Below are 27,117 nucleotides of genomic sequence, written 5' to 3' on the forward strand. Positions count from 1 at the left end.
ATAAATAAAAAAAAAAGTCCACATAAATAAGGAAAAATTAAAATACACCATGTTATATATCGAGAACTTAATGAACTCTGGTTTACTGGAATTTATATTCAGCTCAGTTCTGAATTCACTGAAGAAAAAAAACCCCGGCATCTTAGCAAGTTCTATTTTTGTAGTATTTTTCTATTATAAGACTACAAGAAACCAAATATACAACTCAATTCTAAAAAAAAAAGTTGGGATGCTGTGTAAAATGTAAATAAAACCAGAATGCGATAATTTGCAAATCATGGAAACCCTATATTTCTTGAAAATAGTACAAAGACAACATATCAAATGCTGAAGCAGAAATTTTAGTGTTTTTTTTTTTTTTTTTTTAATGCTCATTTTGGGCGGCACGGTGGTGTAGTGGTTAGCGCTGTCGCCTCACAGCAAGAAGGTCCGGGTTCGAGCCCCGTGGCCGGCGAGGGCCTTTCTGTGCGGAGTTTGCATGTTCTCCCCGTGTCCATGTGGGTTTCCTCCGGGTGCTCCGGTTTCCCCCACAATCCAAAGACATGCAGGTTAGGTTAACTGGTGATGTGAATGTGTCAGCCCTGTGATGGCCTGGCGACTTGTCCAGGGTGTACCCCGCCTTTCGCCCGTAGTCAGCTAGGATAGGCTCCTGCGAGATAATGAGATGAGATGAGATTTTAAATCAAAGTAGTTTGTGGTGCGTGCGTGTGCGCGCACAGGGTTGTTGCTCAGGGATGCCGTGCACGCGCGAGACAGAGAGAGAAAGAGCGGCGGACACGCGCGGCTCGTGCACGCTGCTGGCTGCTCTTCAGTTGTAGTGTAGTGTAGTGTGGTGTGGTGTAGTGTAGACATGGCGGCGGATCTAAACCCTGACTGGCTCTCTTGCTTACCTTCTTCTTGGAGTTACGGGGTGATCCGGGACGGAAGAGTATTCTTCATCAAGTAAATATCATGTGGATTTAAAACCCTTTGGATATGGCAGTGTTTTGGGCTTGAACGCAAGCCCCCCGCGGTGGTGTTCGAGTGCTGCTTTTTTACATGCTCTTATTTCTTTTTTACCCAACAGTGAAGAAGCAAAGAGCACGACTTGGCTTCATCCTGTCACTGGTGAAGCGGTGATTACTGGGCACAGGAAAACTCCAGGTAATGGTTTTCCCTAAGAGGGAATGGTTGTGTGGAAGAAGGAGACGCAGAGAGAGGAAAAAAAGCCCAGAAGTCATGACGGAATTCTGCAGCAGTCACAGCAGCAGTGGCAGAGAGAGAGAGAGAGAGAGAGAGAGAGAGTAGTGCACACACACACCTTCTGAGCATATCCACACGTTCAGCTCCGCTCTCTGGCACACAGTCACGTCTCACGCGCGAGCATCGGTGTGCTTGCTTTGATGTGCTTTGATCGCATCCCGTATTCAGCTGACAGCCCACCACACACACACACACACACGCTTAACGTGGCCTGTGCGTTACAAAACCTCAGTGACTCTTCTCACTTTGATCACTAAAACATCAAAGCTTCCTTTATATATACAAACATGATGTATAATACAAAGAGCGTTTGTATTACAATTTGTATATAATACAGATACATTGTATTTGTAAACAGTGTAAGTTGCATGCAGGTGACAGCTTGGTGTTGGTGAATAATAATAATAATGTGTCTAAGAGTTGCCTGAAGCCCAGCTAAAGAGAAGAGCTGTGATCTTGACCACCAAGCACTGCAGATCTGTAGCTTCAGGAAGCTGTTGCTCTCTTCCTCCAGCTGCTAGGGCAGGCTCGCTCTTCTAGAGAGGCAAATCTAGACCAAGATTTAAAAAAAAAAAAAAAGGCTAACTATTATTATTTTTGTTTGCCTCCTTAGATTTACCAACCGGATGGGAGGAAGGATATACGTTCGAGGGAGCACGCTGCTTCATCAAGTGAGTTTGATTTGTAGCTATTTGTGGATCATCTCATTTTTTTTTTGCGTGTGTGTCTGATTAGCTGTGTCTTCTCTTTCTCTGTCTGTCTCTCTCTTTTTCACCCACCCACCCACTGCCGCCCTTGTGCTCCTCAGTCATGTCCCGTCGTGCACTGGAGTCACTTGGGATAACTCGCATTTCCTTTGCTGAGTGAGAGCAGACATGAGTGACTCAGTTGTGGGTTTGGCTAAACAGGTTCTTCTTGTCGGCTCTTCTCTCCTCAGGGACCTAAACATTATTAATATTCACTTTGCGGACTTGTGCACGGCCCACTTTGAAAGTCTGCATCTCTGCAATGCAAATGAATCTATATCCACCTGCCTCTGATCACAAAACGGTGTTGTAATACCCTGCTTTCAGCCAGAAAAACCCTCGCTCGTATTCTTTCAAGCATGTGTGGCTGACAGACATTGAATGCTGACTGCTTGTTTCGGAACAAGGTAGCTCATGCATGCTGAAAAAGTGGCTCAAAGCCAGCAGGTGACCTCATCATCGACTGATTTGTAAGCAAATATAATGTAACAAGTCATAACTTTTTTTTCATGTAGAATAAAAAATTCTTTGGTTGATTTAGGTGTTTTCAAAATACAATGATTTCGATCATGGAGGTAGACAAAATGAAGTTGGGTAGTGAGGGGAATAGACCCACAGGAAATGGTTACAGATGGAATGATTTGCTTTTGTTATTGTAAATATTGCAAGAAAGAAGTTTCATACTGTATGAAGAACAAACAATGGTGGGCAGTGATTGGCTGTTTGGTAGCATTAGCCATCAGTGATTGGGCGTCGGGAGCACAGGCTCATGCAAAGGAAACTCAGTCAGGTTTTACTCACTTGGTGGTGAATTTCCTGTCGCACTTCATATAACCTGAAGCTGTGTTGTGACGATCCGGACAGCCATACTGAGTACAGGACAGTTGCTAATGTCTGCTCAGAAAGTGTAAAATTCACCCTGGCCTACACAGAGAATAACCTGAGAGGCTTCCAGTTCAGGGTGATCGATGGAATATAAAATGACACTGTCTGGGGGCGACACGGCGGTGTAGTGATTCGTGCTGTCACCTCACAGCAAGAAGGTTCTGAGTTCGATCTCCGCGGCTGATGGGGTCCTTTCTGTATGGAGTTTACATGTTCTCCCTGTGTCTGTGTGGGTTTCCTCCGAGTGCTCTGGTTTCCCTCACAGTCCAAAGACATGCGGTTGGTTAACATGGGGCAGCCGTGGCCTGAGGTGCCCTTGAGCCAGACACCTAACCCCCAACTGCTCCCCAGGTGCTATAGCATAGCTGCCCACTGCTCTGGGTATGTATGTACGTGCGTGTGTTCACTGCTTCAGATGGGTTTAAATGCAGAGGATGAATTTCACTGTGCTTGAGTGTATTTGTGACAAATAACAGCTGCTGCTTCTTCTTTTCCACTAAAATCTGTGACAGTACAACTGCGTAAGGGAGCTTTCACACCTGTTCGTCCATTTACTGACACTGCTTGAAATTGTTCCTTTTGGTTTTGTTTGCTGTTTGTTTTGATTTTACCCTATACATACTTAAAGTGGAACTGAAGTCATTTTTAAACTTGCTTTATTTCTTAATTAACGTGTTATTCAATTACATGACTCGTGATTAACCTTATCGTGACTCGTATTGGCAACTAATTGCAATTAAATATTATACTTATCGGCCTGTTCAGTTTTTATCCATGTTGAATTTAGTTCGTTTGGTCCACGGCAGGCATCACTTATCTGCACGAGCTTCACGAGACTTGTGCGAGACTTCGAAACGTGAAGTGTCAGCCAGGTGTCAGTGCCGCCATCTTGAAAACTGTTTTCCAAATGAAGTATTGCACAGAAATGAGTTTAAATGACAATTACTGCCTACTTTTTTCAAACTTTCCTGATTGCTATCAGAACAAACAAAACTTCTGGCTTGATTACATCAGCATTTGAAAGAGGGCACACGCATCTTTTTTTGCGGTCGCGCTGAAAGAAATCAAATTAAAAGTCTCAAATTTGATTTAATAAAAGGCGTCGGCAAAGAAGAAAGTATTCAGCCTTGATTTAAAAAATAAAACTGAAAGATGCAGGTACTTTGTATTGATTAATGTGTGAAATATGCTCAGTATAATATGGGTTTATCACAAAAATACATGCATGTATTTATTATTTTGAAAACCCACCAGCCAGCTGATCTGGCACGTTTTGTGTGACAGTAATGATGTAAATACCAGCGCGACGGACAAGTGTCCGAAAGCGTTTTTTTTTTTTTTCATTTTACCAATGAGCTCGCTGTATAGTCCTCTATATAGTAATTCCCTATGTAGGGAGTAGTGAACGAGTGATTGATTTCGGACACAGGGAACGTTGGCAGATGTTGATCACTTTGATTTCCACTGTATGTTTTACTTCCGTCCTACGATGTCTCGCACAGGTCTCAATGAATCTCGTTTATGGCCGTTTCTTTGACATATGGACTGATGTATTACATAGTGTATTTCAAACACTCATAACTTGCTATAGCAGTGACAAAATAGCTATCAGAAATGCATTCCTATATTTAAGAAAATGAGAAATAGAATTTTGATGATAAAAGAAACTTGCCTTCAGTTCTCCTTTAAAGGTTTGCCATTCAGCACATTATGCATTAGGGTGGTCCCAAAATTTTTTTTTTAGGATTTTGTTACGACCACCTTACCTTTTTTTTTACATTGCCTAAAAGAAGTTATTGTGCGAAATTTGGTTAAGATTGAACAATGTTTAGAGGTGCCACAAAGCCATTAAAGTTTTCACTCAAGACACAATATAAAATAATGTGGCTTATTAACTGTTTCATATTAATACAAACAATACAGTAATATAACTTCCTGTGTTCAAAGTAACAATAGCTATTACTTGTCTGTGATTTTCTAAACCCTTCGGTATTATGGTATCTTGTGGAGATAAAAGAACACACTAAGGACTTCCCTAGCAGAAGGAAGCTTTCTCCCAGACAGTTCCTTGGAAGTGGGACCAATTAGCCAAACATAATTGTCCTTTCTGGTTTTGTGCTTTGCACCACCGGTATTACTTGTGTTACTGTTGCTAGCCATCTGAAAAACATAGAAAGAAAAACATTCACAACTTCATCAGCATATTACGATCAGTGCTCATTGTTTAAGAACCCTTAGTGCATGAAAGTTGACCTTCTATCAGTCTATAAACTCTTCCTGCCTCTTCTTTTTCATAGAAGTGGCATATTCCCTCTAGAACTGTGACTTTTTGGGGGTTTGAGATCTCCTCTGCAACAGTCTACGCACCAACTAATGTTAATGGCTTAACCCGATTTGCAACCTCGTGTGGCACCTCTAAATATTAACCAATTTTTCTGAAATTTTGCTAGTTGCCTTCTTTTAGCCTATGTAAAAAAAAATGGTAGGGTGGTCGGAATGTTTTGGTAAAAAAAAAAAAATTTTCCCATACATTTCGGGACCACCGTATTATACATGTTAGAAAATAGCTGCTGAAAAGACTGTGGCGTGAGTGTTAGTTTTTCATCATTTCTGTGTTCAGGATTTTTTGTCCGGGTCAGAAATAGTGGCTCGATGACTCCCTGGAGCTGAACTCAGCATAACCCTTCCCCTGACACTATAATGTTCTCAAAATTCAGACTGCATTACCATCAGTGGTTATCCTGCTCGATTAAGTTATTACATGTACCATAGCAAACAGTTTGGGAGCTAGCCATGTGATGTGGCCTGTTGGTGCTCACGGTTCAAGTCCCGACTCAGGCACTTAGTTGATTAGAGCTGTTTACCAGGCAGAATGTACTATTTCACCCATCCTGCTCTCACTTTTTGGTTCCCTGGAGCTTATATCCCTTTTGTGGGCTAACAGGCCTCATTAAGGCCTCACTTGGTTCGTGCCAAGTGTCTCTCCCCTTAACATGGTGGAGTGCAGAAGATGGTTGTTGTTTGATCTGTATACGTATACAAGTAAAACTCTGATAAAGTGACAGTGTTTTGTTCCATGCCATTTATTGATAGTTGATTATTTTGGCAAGGTTATGCTAATCAGTATTGCATACTGCTAACTTGACAGAAAAATGGGACAGAAAATTAGCATTCTTTTGCAGACCGAGAGGAAGGCGGTTGATTTTCGGGTCGGTCAGTGTCCCTCTGATTCTGAATCCGATCATGGCTCTGGTGGCTCAAACATCTACGGCTGTACGCCTCCAATAAAGCTGCTAACATTAATTTTTGAGGTCCTAGTGGTATTTGACAGGTAAGAGAGGCTGCACTTTTCCCATACATGGGCGTGGTTTTAGTGCCTTCAGTGGACACGCCCCCCCACCTCAGCATCTCGGAGTAGAGTACTGCTTTTTTTTTTTTTTCCACAATTTTGAAAACCTAGTTTTATATATTTGGCAAAATTGTTTGCTTTGGCTGAGTGGTCAAGAACACATTTTTCTGTGGTGTTACAAATTCAGAATCCATATAGTATTACTGTTTGTGTAAAACTTTACCTGAAGCAAAGAGCAGAAATAAAAAATAATAATTTCTGAAAGGAGTGTGCAAATGAAAAACTCATAATACTCTTTCACTTAGAAATATTGCAGTGGGGGGGAACTAAACAAATCTTTACCACGTGTGCACTGAACTCAAAAATCCCCTGAAGCACAGAGATCACAGATCTGACGATGAATTACTAGATAATTATGTAATTTATATAATACATTGCTAAGTATATTATTAATTACTATGTAATTGTGTATAATTTAGATAAATGTAATTCAGATAATTATATAAATGTTTGCGAGATAAAGTATAGTAACGCAAAAACCTTGTGTATGGATCCACCATTTATTCTCTCATTTTGTTTGGTCCAAATATCCAGAACACATGACATTTCTGCGGCTCTACAGTTTTGTTCTTTTGGCTCGGTTTGTACCTTGCAGCCTATTTTAGCTGTTCGCGTCTGCAGGAAATGTCTGCACATGGCAAGTTTGGTTCACGTTGAGGTCGAGTCGATTCAGGATCAAATGACTTTTTTCCCCACTGCATCTGAACCAGACTGAAATCACATCGCTCAAATGGTCTCAGACTGTTTTGTGTGCATGCGAGTGAAATTGCGGTGTTCTTACTTGCATCAAAGAGGAATATATCGAAGGTTCGATTCACGCACTAAATCCTGCATGTATGAAAGTATTCTAAATTTATTTGGTTTAGATCAGCAACTAGCATGACTGGATAGCTAAAACTTATCATTTTGTTCCAAATGATTAATTAATTTAGCTATTCATAATATTGGAATCTGAATAGATGAGATAGTGTCGTCCCCCCCCCCCCCCCCCCCACACACACACGTTTTGCTTGTCAACTTTTTTTTTAACAAGTTGTGTTGTCACTTTACTAATCAGATCAGAGAGGATAAATAGAGTGAAAAATGTATGAAAGCCTGTGAGAACTGCTCTTTCTGAACTCGAGTCCTGTGACTAGTCTGTGATCCGATGAGCTAAAAGTCTAAAAATAATGTATATAAATGCATGTGATTTGGATAAATCACAGCAAGCTGGAACAGAGGATCAGGTACAGAAGCCAAGCTGGACACGAGTCACTGAAGAATAGATAGTTATTTTATAAGTTGATTGTTTTCCCAAATGCTCCTTTGAAATGCGTTCTTGATGACCCTTACTATTGCTGGATTTGACGTGACGTCGCATCCGCCTCATTAGTTATTCAAAACTTTAGCTGGTGGTCTACTAAAGCTCAGTTGACAAAGCGTTTGTATGGAGAAGGTGCATTGCCCACATGAAAAATGCCTTGTTCGAATTGATCAAACCGTGAAACTGATGAAATTCCCCGTGAACTAATAAAAAAAGGGTGAATAAACACAGGATTTCACAAAAAAATGTCGAGAAAGGTGGCTTTTCAGTGAACCCCTTACTAAAATCGAAGGGAGCTGAGTTGAAGCATGCTCGAGTTTGCAGTGATCACTTGGTGAAAAGTTTGCATTTCCCTCTCAGCTACGTCCTTAGTATTTTCCAAGTACTTTTCTTGCTATGTGTTATTTTACGGTACTTTTTTTAGTCACGAAGTGCTAAAGTCCCCAGCTGTTTCTTTGTTTACTCCTCAAAGTCCATATGCATGAAGGTCGCAACAAAATTTTTCCCCAGCCGTACAGTTACAATGCGCCGTGATCACTTCTCCATCTTGTTTAACTAAGATCCAGGTCTTTAAAGGGGTTTCTGATGATCTTTGTGAATGATTTACCTGAGAGATAAGAGCAAACACAAGTGAGAATCAAGCAAAGTGTTGTTGTTTACACTTCAACTTGCAGCACTTCGTTGTAAAGACACGAACGAAAAGCTTAAAGATACTTACATGGGCAAAAACCATACAGGATCCATTCAACAGTGACTTGATACTGAGGTCCTTTACCCAGCCACATATACCCCCCCCCAAAAAAAAAGCGTCTATACTCTTCCACGCTTTCATCTGTTTTGCGGTGTAGAAGGATGTCTGCAACACCAGATGGTTGGAGATTTCAGGGAACTTGACTGAAGGGTAGTTTTCGAGATCGTACGAGAAATCCTTCTTTCCTAGACTGTAGGAGTCGACTCCATTGCACATAGCAATCTTCTGAATATATCTAAAGCGAGCAGTGGCTTCTAGAGCGTACTCTCATAAGTTATCACTAGTTGTTTGCACTACGGCAGCCGTTTAGACCACCAGCTATTTCACTTCCAGCAAAACTTTCCGCTAAAACAGGTTGATGGTCAATTTCACTGGTAACAGTGACAATAAAGGGTTCGTTCATTCATTCATAAGAAAAGTCACGTGACTGAAACCCAGCAATACGGGATCAACAAATATGCTTATCATAAGACATGAGTATAGTCCACTGAATGAAATTAATCCTCAGATATGTTTTAAAATGGCGCAAATAGCTTGGTAGCAAAAATATTTTTGCATTGACAAAACTAAATTTGACAACAAATTAGCAAAATTTGGCAGCACTCGAGTCTCGAGACTGTTACAGCAGCTTTTATGCTTTTTTTCTGTACAGCTCAGGCTGCTGCAATATTATTAGTTAATTGTGATCTTGGTTACTTTGCACTTAAACCCTGGCTTCAGTAATTATATATTAAGGATGTCCTTTCACCTGTGGATAAATTAGTCCTTATGTTACAGCTTCTGTACAGTCTACAACTGCTTCATTTGCTCCAAGGAGTCTAACTAATCTCTCAAAAGATCATCAGATTGCTTAAACTTGCTTTATTTCTTAATTAACATGTTATTCAATTACGTTTTCGGTTTTAGTAACCTTATATCGTGACTCGTATTGGGAACTAATTGCAATTAAATATTATACTTATTGGCCTATTTGGTTTTTAGCCATGTTGAATTTAGTTCGTTTGGTCCATGGCAGGCGTCGCTTATCCGCACGATCTTCACGAGACTTGTGCGAGATTTCAAAACATGAAGTGTCAGCCAGGTGTCAGTGCCGCCATTTTGAAAACTGTTTTCCGAACAAAATATTGCACAAAAACGAGTTTAAATGACAATTGCTGCCTACTTTTTTTTTTTCCAAACTTTCCTGATTGCTATCAAAACAAACAAAACTTCCGGCTTGATTACATCAGCATTCGAAAGAGGGCGCGCGCGTCTTTTGACAACACCTGTGTCCGAAATCGCTCCCTACTCACTATATAGGGCACTATATAGTGAGGACATCATTTTGTAGTGCTGTCCGAAACCTTAGTGAGGATTATTTACACCCTATATAGTGCACTCAAAGTATCCCACAATGCATCACGAAAAGTAGTGTACAACGATGGTCACTAACCAAAGCAATATATCCCATCATGCATTGCGGTCGCGCTGAAAGAAATCAAATTAAAAGTCTCAAATTTGATTTAATAAAAGGCAGCAGCAAAGAAGAAAGTATTCAGCCTTGATTTAAAAAAAAACTGAAAGATGCAGGTACTTTGTATTTATTAATGTAGGAAATATGCTCGGTATAATATGGATTTATCACAAAAACACATGCATGTATTTATTTTGAAAACCCACCAGCCGACTGATCTGGCACATTTTAATTGTGCGACAGTAATGACGTAAATACCATTGCGATGGTAATTCCCTATATAGGGAGTAATGAACGAGTGAGCGATTTCAGACACAGGGAACATTGGCAGATGTTGGTCACTTTGATTTCTGCTGTACATTTTAAGCCAGTATCTCACTGGGGTGCGACAGCCTGCAACTAGTTGGAGACACAATTGCGATAAAATATGTGAATTAGAGACAATTTTCACTTGGAATCACACTGAATTGATATTTTGAACATGTTCAAAATTTCAGCGACGAAGGAGTGACACTTTGCCACTCATGCGAGGACATTGAGAAGCCCTGCGTATGTTTCAAGACACTTTTGGAACTCTCTCACGAATGACGTTCACAATTTGTCACAAGCTGTCACAGCCCAGTGAGATACCCTTACTCAAATTCTGTAAAGCTGCTTTGCGACAATGTTTATTGTTAAAAGCACTATACAAATAAACTTGACTTGACTTCCATCCTACGATATCTCACACAGGTCTCAATGAATCTTGTTTACGGTCATTGCTTATGGACTGATTATATTACATAGCATATTTCAAACACTCATAACTTGCTATAGCAGTGACAAAATGGCTCTCAAAACTGTATCCCTATATTTAATGAAATGAGAAATAGAATTTTGATGAATTTGCCTTCAGTTCCCCTTTAAAGTTAATCAGCTGCATCACACCACCCTGTTATTATTTTCCTATAGCAGCATGCCTGGTTGTTTTTATTTTTTGCTTTGTTCAAACAAGCCATCTACTCGGTGACTATTATACAGTCCTGATTCCAAAAAATGCTGGAACATTGTGTAAAATGTAAATAAACACACAATGCAGTGATTTACAAATCTCGCCATATGTTCAATTGACGAGACTGACAAGATATTTAATGTTCAAACTGATAAACTTTGTTTTTGGTAAATATACACCCCTTCTAAATTTGATGCTTGCAACATGTTCCAAAAAAGTGGGACAGTGACATGTTTACTGTTGTGTTACACCACTATTGCATACTTTTAACAATACCCGGTAAGCATTTGGGAGCCAAGGACACGAACTGTTGAAGTTTTGAAAGTGAAATTCTTTCCCATTCTTGCTTGATCTACAACTTTAGTTGCTGAACTGTCTGGGGTCTCTGTTGTTGTATTTTGCACTTCATAATGTGCCACACATTTTCACTGGGAGGCAGGCAGGCCAGTTTAGCACCTGTGCTCTTTTACAATGAAGCCACGCTGTTGTAGCACATGCAGAATGTGGCTTTGTGTTGTCTTGCTGGAAAAGCAGGGACGTCCCTGAAAAGACGTTGTCTGCTGCTCCAAAACCTGTACTTACCTTTCTTCATTCATGGAGCCTTCACAGATGTGCATGTTACCCCTGCCATAGGCACTGCCTACACCATCACAGATGCTGGCTTTTGAACTATGTGCTGGTAACAATCTGGATGGTCCTTTTCCTGTTTAGGTCAGAGGACATAATGTCCAAGATTTCCAAAACCAGTTTGAAATGTGGGTGGCACGGTGGTGTAGTGGTTAGTTCTGTCGCCTCAGAGCAAGAAAGTCCTGGGTTCGAGCCCCGTGGCCGGCGAGGGCCTTTCTGTGTGGAGTTTGCATGTTCTCCCCGTGTCCGCGTGGGTTTCCTCCAGGTGCTCCGGTTTCCCCCACAGTCCAAAGACATGCAGGTTAGGTTAACTGGTGACTCTAAATTGACCGTAGGTGTGAATGTGAGTGTGAATGGTTGTCTGTGTCTATGGTGGGGTTTACATTAGACCGTATCAGCGGATCATCAGATTAACGTTTTTAAAACGATTAGCGTTCACACAGCAACGCCAATACACGATTCGCGTGCACATAGCAACGCCAGTACACGGATACGCTCGGCTCCGCAGGCATCCTGCGCTCCAAATCACTCCGCCCTGAACAGCGAGTGCCCTCTGGAGGGTGCGCACTCCGGCCCTGCGCAGCTCACAGAGCGCGTGAGTATAGCACACGAGCAGTGATTTGGGACTGAGCCGCTGTGTGTGTGATCTCAGTGCATGTCGGGCATGCGCGTCACTTACCACTTGCAAGTGGAAGGATGGCAAGCCTAAAGACAATCATAACTACACAATGGGCAGTATTTGCATCAGTATTTGCAGTATTTTCATACTTTTATACTCTTTAATGAAAGGTGATACAAGGCGGAAGTCCGCGCCGTTTTTCAGCAGTCGCGTCACATGACCAACGCCAGCGAATCAGGAAGGTGGATGTCACAGTGACGTTGTCTAATGACGACGCCAGCTAGAGCTCAGCACAGCGTATCCGCGTATTCTCAATGTTTACACAGCACTGGACCAGACACGATCTGGATTGAATACGTGGACCCTGGCAGATTCCCGTTTCCCGGCGTTTCCAGGCGTTTTAATGTAAACGGACAGTGCATCCATGAAGAAAACGAGACAGATACGGTCTAATGTAAACTTGGCCTATGTGTCAGCCCTGTGATGACCTGGCGACTTGTCCAGGGTGTACCCCGCCTTTCGCCCGTAGTCAGCTGGGATAGGCTCCAGCTTGCCTGTGACCCTGTAGAACAGGATAAAGCAGCTAGAGATGATATGAGTTTGAAATGTGGACTCGTCAGACCACAGCGCACACTTCCATTTTACATTAGGCATATCAGGTGAAAATTCAATCCAAATAGCTTGAAACTGCTCGAATTGAATGCAGAACAGACTTTTTACAGAATTAAAATGTTTATCCATTTTTGAGATACTAGAAATCAAAGATTGAAAAAATGGCTTAATTTTTAGAAAGCTCACGTAATATTCTGTATGAGGATCACATGGTCCAAAATGGGCCTTATTAACCAATGAGATCAAATGTTTTTCTTTCTTTTTTTTTTTTTTTTAAACTTTTTATTTTTCAAGATATTTACCGTACATGGAAATTGGCAGGCACATTAGATAGTTGGATACTGAATACAAAGTTTGAAAAATTAGTAAAAGCAAATTATGGAAGTTGGTATTTAATTAGTATTAATTATTCTAATTGGGTAAAACTGTTAAATCGGTACACTCAATAAAAAAGTAATAAAAGATTATTTATAATCCCCTCTGTGTTCTGTAGGTCTTTGTATTTCTCAAAGGTAGGGCCTGCTAGTGTTTATATGAAAGAAAATAAGTGATTATTTTGATTTAATATGCACAGCTTTCAAGGCTTGCCTCGAAAAAACTGAGAGATCCACATCCAATAAACAATTCACGTTAACTGAACTGAAATTGACGCTCTCGTTTCTGACTTCCGTTTTTTTTTAAAAATATCATTCCGACCACTAAGATCTCAATGTTTTCATCAAAACAACTGCAGGTATATTCTAAAATAGTTATTTATTTACATGAATCAGTTTGATTTGAAAAATTAAATTGCTAAAGCTATGAAAACTCACTTCAGAGTCTCCCATGAATCTTCATAACAAACCAAGCAGGTGGGAAATTTTGCTGAATTCTTCATCAGAAACATTGAGAGCGAGAGAACATCCCTGTAAAAGTTATCTGATTGATATGAGTAATCCAGTCAGAAACTGATCAGAAGAGAGAGAGCCTGACCACTTTCAGTTTCCTGATGTCCCGTGAGCAGAGTTTTTACTCTGTTGTACCGACTTCAACCTGCCGTTACTCCCAAAGTACTGAACAGTTCTTAGAGATCAATTTCTTTGGAAAGCAGAGATTATAAGCTTTTTAATGATAGAAAATATTCAAGAGTTAAACAATGACTGGTTTGTAAACTTAACTGTGCATGCAGACGCTCATCTTTTACAGCACGGCCAGTGAGCGTCTGATACGCCTAATTGCATCAGTCCATCTGAGATGAGCTCAGGCCCAGAGAATTCAGTGACGTTTCTGGATGTTGTTGCTGTATGGTTTTCACTTTGCATGGTAGATGCAGTGATGGAACTGTGTTTTACTGACAACGGGTTTCCAAAGTGTTCCCAAGCCCATGTAGTAATGTCCTTTCTACAATCATGTTGGTTTTTAATACAGAGGCACTAGATTTTTTTTTTTTTTTTTTTTGGGTGTAAAGATTTCTTTGGGTTTCCTGAGTCTTTGGATGATGATGATATGGATTGTTGGTGAAATCAGAAGGTTCTTTGCAGTTATATGTTGAGAAACCTTGTTCTTCAACTTTTGGGCTATTTGCCCAGACAGTTTTTCACGAAGTAGTGAACCTCACCCCATCCTTACTTGTGTATATGCCTTGTATACACAGTCATGATACTATCACTTGCTACCAATTAACCTGTTTACCCAAACTGGTGTGTTTTGAGCATTCCGCAATCTTGTCAATCTTTTGTTGTCCCTGTCCTAACTTTTCTGGAAAGTATTAGACATTAAATTTAGAATGAGTGAGTGTATTCAATAAATAAAATGGTGTCTCGGTTTGAACATTAAATGTCTTGTCTTTAGCACTGTCGCTTCATAGCAAGAAGATTCTGGGTTCGAGCCCAGTGGCTGATGAAGGCCTTTTTGTGAGGAGTTTGCATGTTCTCCCAGTGTCTGTGTGAGTTTCCTCCAGGTGCTCCGGTTTCCCCCACAGTCCAAAGATCTGCAGGTTAGGATAATTGGTGGCTCTAAATTGACCGTAGGTGTGAATGTGAGTGTGAATGGTTGTGTCTCTCTGTTACCACTTTTCCACCAAATCAGTTCCAGGGCTGGTTCGGGGCCAGTGCTGGTGCTGGTTCACAACTCATTCAACTTGCGAGCCAGCTGAGAACCAGTTTGCTTTTCCATAGCTCGCGGTACTAAGGGAAGCCACGTCATTACGTCGCTGTATACATCAGTTACGTCGTTGTATACGTCATTACATCGCTGTATACGTCAGTTACGTCGCTACGTTTGTATAAACCTTGGCGCGAATATCGAAGCAAAAACAACACAGAAAAAGCAGCAGCAACAACAACAGCATTAATAATAATAATGGATGACTTCGCGTTTGTACAGCTGCTGCTTCTCGTCACTTAAAAATGGCGATCTTCCGCGGTCTTGTTGTTGGTCTTAACAACCCCCCCCGTAAGCGGTTCTTTCCTCTGGCCCAGCAAAGAGTTGGTGCTAGCCTGGAACCGGTTTTTCTGGCCCAGAGCCAGTTCTTTGTCAGTGGAAACAGAAAACCCGGTTCCAAACCAAGCACTGGCCCCGAACCAGCCCTGGAACTGCTTTGGTGGAAAAGGGGCATCTGTCAGCCCTGCGATGATCTGCTCACTTGTCCAGGGTCTTCTTTCCACCACCTCTTGCCCATAGTCAGCTGGGATAGGCTCCAGCTTGCCTGAGACCCTATACAGACCCTGATAAGCGGTTATGGATAATGGATGGATGTCTTGTCTTTTTGCATTATATTCAATTGAATACAGGTCAAAAACGATTTGCAAATCATTACATACAGCGTCCCAATTTTTTGGAACCGGGGTTGTACAATATATTGTATACTCCTCCTCTTGAAGAATTGTTGGGTTGATGCTTGATTGGTGACCTTCATTTCCACCACTCTGTTGGTTTTGTATGAACAAAATCTTGCACATAGCAATCTGATTAATTGGCACTCCCTTCCTTTTCCTGTGTGTTTGAGTCAATAAGTGATGAGTGTGATTTGTGGTCTAAAGGCCAATTTATGCTGACAACCCAGTCCTCGCAGATGGCGTCGCAGATGGCGTCTGCGAAGCCCCCCCCTCGCAGACGCTCTGCGCGCACCTCCCAAAAATTGTGACCCTCGCAGACAGTGTCACAGACAAGAGGGCTCTGATTGGTCCACTCTACATCCGCTGTACACGCACTTCGGCTTCCCTACTTTCCCAGTTTGGTTTGTTTTCACGACTGCCATTTTTAAAAACACGAGCGAAGATGGAGCAGCACGAAGAGCGGTTGATCGAGGAAGTGAGGAAGTACGGACATCTATACGACTCCAGTTCTAGTCATTATAAGTAACCGGAGGATAAACACTCCACTAACCACACCCACCAACTACTCCTAGCGATTTCGCGACTTCGCACCCCCTTGCGTTGTGCCGGTGAATAACATTGCGCACGCCTATTACTCCCCGCTCAACGATAAATTACAACTGTCTGCGAAAGCCTTGTCGCAAGAGCATGCAGAGGCCTTAACCCTTTTCCGTGCAACCCCCCCCACCACGAGTACTAAACACTTGACTGGAATGATTGGGCTTGGACAGCAGCAATCACTTTAATGTACCTTTTCCAGGTTGAGCAAGGAAGTCCTAGCGTGTGTGTGTGTGTGTGTGTGTGTGTGTGTGTGTGTGTATATACCTTCCTCCTCAATATGCCATGAGATACAAGACTTTAAAGGGGAACTGAAGGCACATTTTTTTAATCATCAAAATTCTATTTCTCATTTTATTAAATATAGGAATGTATTTTTGATAGCTATTTTGTCACTGCTATAGCCAGTTATGAGTGTTTTGAAATATGCTCTGTAATATATCTGTCCATATGTCAAAGCAATAGCTGTAAACGAGATTCATTGAGACCTGTGCGAGACATCGTAGGATGGAAGTAAAACATACAGCGGAAATCAAAGTGACCAACATCTGCCAGTGTTCCCTGTGTCCGAAATCGCTCACTCGTTCACTACTCCCTACTTTTCTTTGGTAAAATGAAAAAATGATTTTGGACACAAATCCGTTGCGATGGTATTTGTCATTACTGTCGCACAATTAAAACGTGCCGGATCAGACGGCTGGTGGGTTTTCAAAAATAATAAACACACACGTATTTTTGTGATTAAATCCATATTATACTGAGCGTATTTCCCACATTAATAAATACAAAGTACCTGCATCTTTCAGTTTTATTTTAAATCAGAGCTGAATACTTTCTTCTTTGCTGCTACCTTTTATTAAATCAAATTTGAGACTTTTAATTTGATTTTTTTCAGCGTGACTGCAATGCATGATGGGATGTATTGTTTTGGTTAGTGACCACATCGTTGTACACTACTTTTTGTGATGCATTGTGGGATACTTTGAGTGCACTATATAGGGTGTAAATAATCCTTACTAAGGTTTCGGACAGCACTACAAAATGGCGTCCTCACTGTATAATGCCCTATATAGTGAGTAGGGAGCGATTTCGGATATGGGTTGTCAAAAGACGTGCGTGCCCTCTTTCGAGTGCTGATGTAATCAAGCTGGAAGTTTTGTTTGTTTTGATGGCAATCAGGAAAGTTTGAAAAAAAGCAGGCAGTAATTGTCATTTAAACTCATTTTTGTGCAATATTTCGTTTGGAAAACAGTTTTCAAAATGGCGGCACTGACACCTGGCTGACACTTCACATTTCGAAGTCTCGCACAAGTCTCGTGAAGATCGTGCGGATAAGCGACGCCCGCCGTGGACCAAACGAACTAAATTCAACATGGCTAAAAACTGAATAGGCCGATAAGTATATTTAATTGCAATTAGTTGCCAATACGAGTCACAATATAAGGTTACTCAAACCGAAAACGTCATTGAATGACGTTAAGAAATAAAGCAAGTTTAAAAATGACTTCAGTTCCCTTTTAAGTCTGTAGACGCTGTATATCTTTATCTGTTTACACAGAAGATAGAGTGATCTCATATCAACATCGGTAGCAGAGTCTCAGGGCTGTGCATTATGTTCATTGTACATTCACTTGGCTGCACGTTCTTCTCGTTTCGTGACGTGGATTATCTGTGAATGCCTTCCCGCAAAGCATGTACAGATTCCATCAGGCTGGCTCTTGCTTCCTCAGAAGCATTTCCATCAATAACACCAAAGAAGAAGGCTTTATGCTGATCTAGAAGTCACTCTAAACCCAATGACAAGAGAAATGACAAGCCACATCTTCGCTCAGCATAAAAGCCCAGTTCCTGCCAGCGCCCTTTGACCGGTGGCTGTGTGCACAGCAGAATTCCTTCAATTACAGCAGCAGTAGATGGCAGACAGCCAGAGATTTAGAACGATATGGGACCGTTCATTACTCCAGCTTGAAAAGAAGATTCATAAGTGGATTTCTGTATCTTGGTCACTCTATTTTGCACACGCAGGACATTGCTGTGCTTTCAGACGTGCTGTTTGTCTGCGGCTGCTGCTCATTCCCTAAAACGAGCACTCGTCTCTAATGTTCCATCATACTCAAAAGCCATCTTCTGTAAAATGCCGTGAAAAGCACACTGCAGATGCATATTCATCATGCTGCAGTCTGAGAATCTGCTTTTTCAATGTCACCTAGGAACAGTATTGTGATTCAGAGATTGTCTTCACAGCAGCTGCTATGCAGCAGGAGCTCATATGTGATTCCTTCTGTCCCTGTTCTCTTCCCTCTGGTCATCGGAAAAGATGATGTAGAGCTTGATAGAAGTGTGTATGCGACCTGTGATTGACTGTCGAAGGGGATGAGGGAGGGCTTCACCATTTACCTCAGAATGACACGGATTTGGAGGAAGAACTGAAATCCACATCCACTTTTCTTGCTCTGAGACGTAGCTGGCTGATGTGTGGTGAAGGATGGATCAATATGACTATAATATTGATATCGTAGCAGGTTGTCATGACGCACTTTTCTGAGATCACAGGCTTTGTGATTTATTTTATTTATTTTTTTTATAGCAACGAGAACCTGCTTGGAAGGAGCTGATCCAATTTAAAAATCTTGTACAGGGCCTTAAACATTTACTGTATTGTACAAGAATGTACAAATGTTGTGGTTTTATCCCCCGCTGGATGAAAGGCCCGAAGGGGGATTATGTCGCGGCGATGTCCATCCCGGGAAGGGTGCTCGCCTTCTGAAATCAACTCTTCTCACAATTTTTGGAGGAATTTCATGAAGCTTGGCAGGATTCTTTGTTATATGTCAGGAATACACATATTGTAATTTTGTTAAATTGGGCCACATTTTACCAGAGTTACAGGCCTTGATTAACAAAATTATACTTTGACAATTTCATGAGTGTGTTTTCCTTCTGAAAGCAACTCCTCTCCCAATTTTTGGAGGAATTTCACGAAACTTGGCAAAAGGCATTATGTCATTAGTACATACATTTTGTTCAATTCAATCGCATTTTACCAGAGTTACATCCCTTGATTAACCACCTTGTACTTTAACGATTTCATGAAGGTGTGCTCGCCTTCTGACATCAACTCCTCTCACAATTTTTGGACGAATTTCTCGAAGCTTGTCAAAAGGCCTTGTTATATGATGGTAATACGCATATTGCGATTTAATTTCATTTGTGAAAATTTTACCAGAGTTTTGACCCTTGATTATGTAGGTGCAATGGGTAATTGAGTGATCAATCTCATTAAATCTGAAGGTTAATAATTAAATTGAATCAGTCTCATTGAATCATTCTCATTAAATCAGTCTCATTAATTATTGTCATTAAATCAGTCTCATATCATTAAATCACTCATGGAATCAGTCTCATTGGATCAGTCTCATTAATTAATACCATTAATTTTGGTGCTTAATAATAAATTATCAAACAGCTAAATTATGGTATATTCCAAATTATGATCACTTACCATATTACATAACTCATATGCACCTTTTGAATTCTTTGAGATTTGGTACTTCAAAGATATTGGAACACAAACGGTTTCAATAATAAATGAATTTATTATAACAAAGATAAAAATGAATAATGTCAAATGAAATATATACAAATATGATATATACTTGATGAGCGTGTGGGGGTGGGTGTGAGAGGCCTTGTGTGTGTGGCCTACACAAAAGAATTAGCTCCGATAGCTAACTCAAAAGAATTAGCTTTGGTTGCTAAGACAAAAGAATTAGCTTTGTGTTGCTAGCTAAGACAAAGGAAGGCTAGCTAAGGGGGGGGGGGTGTCACCACGTGGGGTTTGAGAACAAAGGATTTAGCTCTGGTTGCTAGCTAAGATGTGTTGGCCACGTGTGGAGACACAGATTAGCCTTGTGTCGCTAGCTAAGACAAAGGGATGCTAGCTAAGGTGTGTTTGTGAGGCCTGTGGAGGAGGGCCGCCACGTGTTCCCTTGAGACAATACAATTAGCCCTGGATGCTAATGGAACAAAAGAATTAGCCATAGGCTAATTTCACTAGCTTATAACATTACTAAATCCACTGAAATCTTGATGAGGTCAAAATACATGTAATAATGAAATTAAAGTGTTAGCCAGGAATAGAGAGAGAAGCATGCAACGCCTATCTATAAAACAATTGAGAGATTAAAATAAAATAGAACAATCATCAATTCAACACGCTGTGTGTTTACAGTGTACACATTTAAACCGTTCCTGAGTTTAAATTCACACTTCATAAAAGCTAATTCCTAAGACTAGGTTTTTGCCCCAAATGCCAAGTCTTACTTCAGTATCTCGCCTCTACTCGAGATTATGAGACTGATGTTCCGAGATTTTTGGAGTTTCACCGTTGTGGAGACCTCCGTGAGGCGCAGAGAATTTCTTGGTCTGACTTGTGGTCGCTCTTGATGGAAAGAAAGTCTCTGATCAGACAATGTGCACAGAGAATTAATTAGAAGGATCCAGTCGCTTCTAATTTTAAATTAACTGCTTGGGCTACAGTCGTACGTACTGATAATGAATAAAACCGGTTGTAACTCAAGCTGAGTTTAAAAATCGTGTGATCTTAGAGTCTACCGTGGCCAAAGGTAAACCAAGAAATCGCGTTAAATCGTGGATCTTGCAAGAAAGAGAAGAAAACACGTCTCATCTTGAGTGCTTGGCGGAACGAGCGATCCTCCTTGTGTCCAGGCAGCTGGTCCAGATGGAAAGAGAAAGTATGGCGGATTTCCGCTTCCCTTATGGAGTCGTGGAGGAAGTGACATAGATGATCCCGCCCACGCGTGACGTAGGTCAACGCGGAAGCTGGTGATGGGAGTTGTAGTCCTTAAAGGGACTGTGTTGTAGTTCTTAGACGGACTGTACCTACAATTAAATAACTTGTACTTTGGCAATTTCATGAGGGTGTACGTTCTTCTGAAATCGACTCCTCTCACAATTTGTGGAGGAATTTCATCAAACTTGGCAAAAGGCTTTGTTAGATCACAGTTATATGCATATTGAAATTTCGTTTAATTTGGGCACATTTTACCAGAGTTATGCCCTTGATTGTTAACACACTTGTACTTTGGCAATTTCATCAAGGTGTTCTTGCTTTCTGAAATCAACTTCCCTCTCAATTTTTATCCCCTGCTGGCTGAAAGGCCCGAAGGGGGATTATGTCGTGGTGATGTCCGTCCCGGGAAGGGTGCTCACCTTCTGAAAACAACTCCTCTCTCAATTTTTGGAGGAATTTCACGAAACTTGGCAGGATTCTTTGTCTGTAATAATACACATATTGCAATGTCATTCAGTTCAGTTGCATTTTACCAGAGTTATGGCCGAGTTGCCAGTGGGGGATATTGTGCTCTCAGAGCACTCTTGTTTCTATTTATTATAGTTTTATTTTTCTTGATATAGCTATGAAAGGGGTGTGTCTATGGGGTTGGGGGTTTAAATGAAACGCTACTCTTTATCAGGCAGTTATTTACCAAACTTAAATATTGACATAAACAGCATGTTAAAATGTTCATGATCTCCTATTTTTATCATGTTGCCCATCCTTAAAGAATCAGACATGAATATACTGAGCCATGCTGTTTTGTTTTGTTCACCAAAAATTCAGCTACAGGTGTGTGTGCGCGCGCAACCCCACCTCATTTGGTTGATTCCTCCCCATTGGCTGTGGTGCCGAGGTCAAAAGTCATTGCACTACTTCTGATAAGATTCAGCTCTTATTTGGTCACCTCCTGTCAGGACGTGGTGATGTTGCAGAGCTGAAAGTATACAGTTTGGATTGTTAACTGGAACATGTGGCTACTTGGATGGATGAGTATGAGCAGTATTGCATACTCGCTATGTAACGACCTAATTGACGAGTAAATTACTAATTTAAAGTCTTGGTTTCTTTGGTCTCTGACAAAAACAGGCCCAAGTATTCTTTTATCCACGCTGTGGTGTTGCTTGTATTCCTCAAAAAGCTTCTACTGAGCACAAGATACAGACACGTATATAGGTGGTTTTTATTCCTTCGTTTATTCTGTGTTCAGACCTTGCCTCCACAGAACATTTTTGGTTACTGAAAAATAAAGCTTTTGAAAAGCCCACCCTCTAAGGTGGAAACTCTATTTTCACTCCTTTCATGTGAAATGAGAGAACATATGTTTTTGAAAATGCTTCAGAAGATTCTGACCCATTCTGATGATAACCTTACTAGGGCTGGAACGACGTGGCAGCATAATTGATGTAAATATGTCGATGCATTGCACTGTATATGTTCACATCTTCCATTGCTGGGTTTCAGTCATGTGACTTTTTTTTCTTAGCGGAAAGTTTTACCAGAAGTGAAATAGCTGGTGGTCTAAACGGCTGCCGCAGTGCAAACAACTAGTGATAACTTATCGGAGTACGCTCTAGAAGCCACTGCTCGCTTTAGATATATTCAGAAGATCGCTATGTGCAATGGAATCGACCCCTACGGTCTGGGAAAGAAGGATTTGTCATACGATCTCGAAAACTACCCTTCAGTCGAGTTCCCTGACATCTCGAATTATCTGGTGTTGCAGACATCCTTCTACACCGCAAAACAGATGAAAGCGTGGAAAAGTATAGAGGCTTATAACTTTTTTTTGTATGTGGCTGGGTAAAGGACCTTGGTATCAAGTCGCTGCCGAATGAATCCTGTATCGTTTTTGCCCGTGTAAGTATGTTTTAAGCTTTTCGTTTGCGTCTTTACAACGAAGCGCTGCAAGTTGAAGTGTAAACAAACAACAGTTCGCTTGATTCTCACTTGTGTTGACTCTTATCTCTCAGGTAAATCATTCACAAAGATCATCAGAAACCCCTTTAAAGACCTGGATTAAGTAAGACAGAGAAGTGATCACGGCACATTGTATCTGTACAGCTGGGGAAGAATTTTGTCGCAGTCTTCATGCATATGGATTTGAGGAGTAAACAAAGAAACAGCTGAGGACTTTATCACTTCAGGACTAAAAAAAAGTACTGTAAAATAACGACACATGGCAAGAAAAGTACTTGGAAAACACTAAGGACATTGCTGAGAGGGAAATACAAACCTTTCACCAAGTGATCACTGCAAACTTGAGCATGCTTCAAATTGGCTCCCTTCGATTTCAGTGAGGGGTTCACTGAAAAGCCACCTTTCTCGACGTCTTTTTGTGAAATCCTGTGCTCGTTCACCCTTTATTAGTTCACGGGGAACCCTGAAGAAACTTGGATCAGTTTCACGGTTTGATTGATTCGAACAACGCAAGCGTAAGGCATTTTTCATGCGAGCAATGCACCTTCTCCGTATAAACGCTTTGTCAACTGAGCTTTGGTAGACCACCAGCTAAAGTTTTGAATATCTAATGAGGCGGATGTGACGTCACGTGAAACCCAGCAATTCCCAGGCATGTGGAATATGATAATTTATCCTTTAAGCAGGAACCTAATAATAAAATGGTTCTCTGCATGCTTTGTAAAACCTGAAATGGTGCAGCACGACTGCTATGCATGGACATGTCAAAAGAAAGTGTGGGTCTCCCTGACATTCCAGTGAGTTTTGTCTGATTGGTTGATGTCCGTGCCTGGGAGTCGTTGTGTCTTTGTGTGAGGTCTTGTAGACAAGAACTGAACGAAGACTCACTAGAGCAGATGCTAATGGATAGTATGGCAACACTGAGTGCGTTTACATGCACATAGAGAAAATCGAATTTCTGCCATAGCTTGACTGAAATCGAAGTTCTAAATGCCATGGATACACCTTAGCTCGGCTGAAATCGAAACGAACTGGATTTCTCGTAATCGAGCTACGCGACCTAGATTATGCGATTGTAGCCGAGCTACTTGGTGCATGTAAACCCTATCGAGCTACGTAGTCGAGCTACTTACTTCCCTTCCGGAAGTGACGAGTGACGAGACCACAAGCGGGAAACACAACAGCCTCGGTCGGCATGACAACAGTAGTAGTAGTAGTGAGCAGCAGAAGAGGTCAGGAGGAACAAGGAGACAAAAAACAAAAACAATTGAACTTTTTGTGTGTTTATTAAGACATAAGTTAAATTGTAAGCAAAAAATGGACTTTAGAAAAATTATACAATTGTGCAAAATAAGTTGTCTTACAAAACAGTGGTCTGCGCAGGACAGTTTGTAGCCAACAGGTGGCAATGACATGTGGTGTGAATGTAAAGTGGAAATCACTCCTCCTCTTCATGACGACAACCGGAAGTGTAGCAACACGATGGGGCGTGTAGCGCCACCTGTGGCTCGGGTGCACAATGTACCTCACACAATAGCTCGATTTCCTTGTGTGCATGTAGGATTGGATTTCTCTGGCACCCCTGCTGGGACCCTTAGCTTGATTACCGACAGTAGCTCGATTTGGATGTGCATGTAAACGCACTGAGTGTTTTCCACTTGTAAACAGTTTGTGTACATGCACACGGAACCTATAAAACTAAACAACGTCGATTTTCCATTACCTTCATGCTGTAAATCGGTGTAGGAAACCTTTCACAGATAAATAATACAAGTCCATTTCTGTAAATCCTACTCAACACTATCTATGGGAATTAATGGTCTGATGGCGTAAAAACCACTGTTAATTCAGCCGACACAGCGTTACTCTTAACTTTTGTGATGAATAGTATCACTAGGTAAAAGTTTGAAATGGTTCCTTCATTCATCAGTTTCATGTTGCAATATGTTACTGATTTTATTTTGCTGAGGTGAAAGATTAATGGTGGAAGTTATGGTTATTTATTGGAAAGTGAACCAAAGGATTAATCAAGCAGTCAGAAAATAGATTAATTGGAAAATTAATTGATGGATTAATCAATTAAAAATGAAAAAGTTAGTTTTAAATCTGACCCATTCTGATGCTAACCCTTTGCAATTTTGTGCATGTTCTGAATGTTCCAGGACTCTGTTTTTCACAGCAGTTGATCAGGTTATTTTGTAGTGTGTAATTTCATATTCTATATGTGTAATTTGGTTTTATTCTTGCACCCGCATGTGGAGGGGCCTGACTATCTGAATGTGCTCTACCGCTCCTGAATCCACCACTCCACTGCAAACGGGCATTTTGGATAAGACCCAAGTGTAACCTCAAGCAGTAGTTCCAAGTCATCAGCCCCCCCCCGATATGCATATGTTTGTGGACGGGGTCAGAGTGAGTTTATCAGCCTGCAGTGTTGGTGCTGACTGACTCAAATAAAGCAAAGTATTTATTTATTGTTGTGATGCGTTTAAATGATAATGGAAAAAAATAATAGCAGTGGATCTTGCACAGTACACAAACAGAGATGTGATGGTCACATTACAGCAACAATAATCTTAAAACGAGTAGAAATAATGAGTAAAATAAGTACTAAATCTCCCAAATTGAATCCCATCTTATTATAGACCCCTTCGCATGTTTGTAAACAAACCGACCGTTGCCAGGATGCGCGCGTAGCCTGGACTCAGAAACAATGGCGCTGCCCATAGACCGGCATTATGAGCTGTCAGATTACGCAAAACAATTGTCTTTACAAGATCGAGAATGCTACATAAATAAGTTAACTCTAACAAGCGGACATCGCCTACCGGATCCGTATTTAATTAAAGAGTGGACGGACGATGTTAGTAAGTTTTTTCCTCTGATACCTGAAGGCAGTCATACTATTTACAAAAAATGTCAAACTCAAAAAAAAAAAAAAAAAACTATTTACAAAAGTAGCCTGCCATCAACATTCTGGTTACAGTGAGACTACAACTTGATTAACAATGGGACATTCATATTCATTTTGTTTTAATCAAATTATGCCAGTGATGTGATGGCAATGTGGCTTTAGCTACAACAGCAAATACAAACACTGAACAGCAATTTGCAGGAGGTAATGGCATGAAAGGAATGATAGTGTAAAGAGTGTAAAGAGAAATCAGAGCTGCGTAAAAAACGAGAGGCAGAGACCAGAAATGAAACTGAACAGGGTGGGAGCTAGGTTAGAGCAGTCAACGTAAGTTGGCATTTAGAGTGAGGGCACACAATTTTACCTTTCCATCCTTGCTTTAAAATTGTGATTTTCGGCATACACAAATAATGATGGCACAAAATCTGGACTGCTTGAGTCAAGCGAGACCTCTCCTACAAACAAAACTGCATGCAAAGCTAAGTTAACATGCTAACAATATTCATTACATTGTGTAACTATGACCCAGCTAATCAGACAAACGTTACCAAAGTATTTTGCTACATCAATAAACGAAGACTAGAAAGAATAAAAAAGAAAGATTTAATAAATAGCCTGATCTTACCTGTGATGAAGTGGGCGCTGCAAACCCGCGTATTTTTGATGGCGCTTTCATCCCAGTCTACACGTTTGATGGTTTGTAGTCATAGACGTCGGCGAATATATAATATATATATATATATTTTTTGGAATGGGTAAGATCCTGCTGGAATTCTGTACATTTTAACCCCATCACTGCTACGATTCTGACAACCGACAACACAACAACTAGGCATTTCTTCTCGTCTCTACCGTCGCTGAGTCTTTTTTGGGTCCAGGCTGTGCGCGCAATTTCCTCTTGCATATGAATGACGTTTACTGCGAAGGGGTCTATATCCCTGCTCTGGAGGGGAGGTATACTGGTTTACCTCTGTCCGAAACACCCTTTTTATTTTTTCAGCAACCACAAATCATAACCACTTGATATTTGGTACCGAGCTTCAGCTTGGGGTTCTATACCGTGTATTACCATTTTCAGGTCTGTCACACATCAACTTCCTGTTTACCAACTGAATGTATTTACGAAACATATACCGTAGGATGGACTTTAAGGCTATTTCAAAATGATGGTTTACCAGGATGCTATTTGAAATCCCTGGAGAGAACACTGCTCTTTACCTACTTGTTTCAGGGTTAATTATTTGTTGAAGTCAACATTCGTAATAAGTGTCCTATTCCTTCGATAGCTTGCATCCTGATATAAGCGAGAGCGGGGTGATACGTGAGCAGTAGCTCATAGTTCGTCTTGTTCCTTTTGCAGTTATGAGAATGAAACAT

General features: G+C 40.9%; 1 protein-coding gene across 6 annotated transcripts in view; it reads left to right on the forward strand.

The window, feature by feature from the left end:
* The first annotated feature begins 773 nt into the window (after positions 1-773).
* Positions 774-27,117, forward strand: part of plekha5 (pleckstrin homology domain containing, family A member 5) — a 249,641-nt gene continuing 223,297 nt past the window's right edge. For 4 of the 6 annotated variants that reach the window (XR_009651086.1, XM_060903846.1, XM_060903845.1 and 1 more), the window contains exons 1-3: positions 780-942; positions 1,067-1,143; positions 1,856-1,913. Coding sequence is in view for 5 of the 6 variants with exons in the window: in XM_060903846.1 (XP_060759829.1) it covers positions 851-942; positions 1,067-1,143; positions 1,856-1,913 (227 nt within the window). In the remaining variant the exon portion in view is untranslated. Of the gene's footprint in view, positions 943-1,066; positions 1,144-1,855; positions 1,914-27,117 lie in introns of all 6 variants that reach the window. The other 2 variants (XM_060903849.1, XM_060903850.1) reach the window with 2 other exon arrangements.

The sequence above is a fragment of the Neoarius graeffei genome, chromosome 21 (assembly GCF_027579695.1).
Source record: "Neoarius graeffei isolate fNeoGra1 chromosome 21, fNeoGra1.pri, whole genome shotgun sequence".
Taxonomy (NCBI): domain Eukaryota; kingdom Metazoa; phylum Chordata; class Actinopteri; order Siluriformes; family Ariidae; genus Neoarius; species Neoarius graeffei.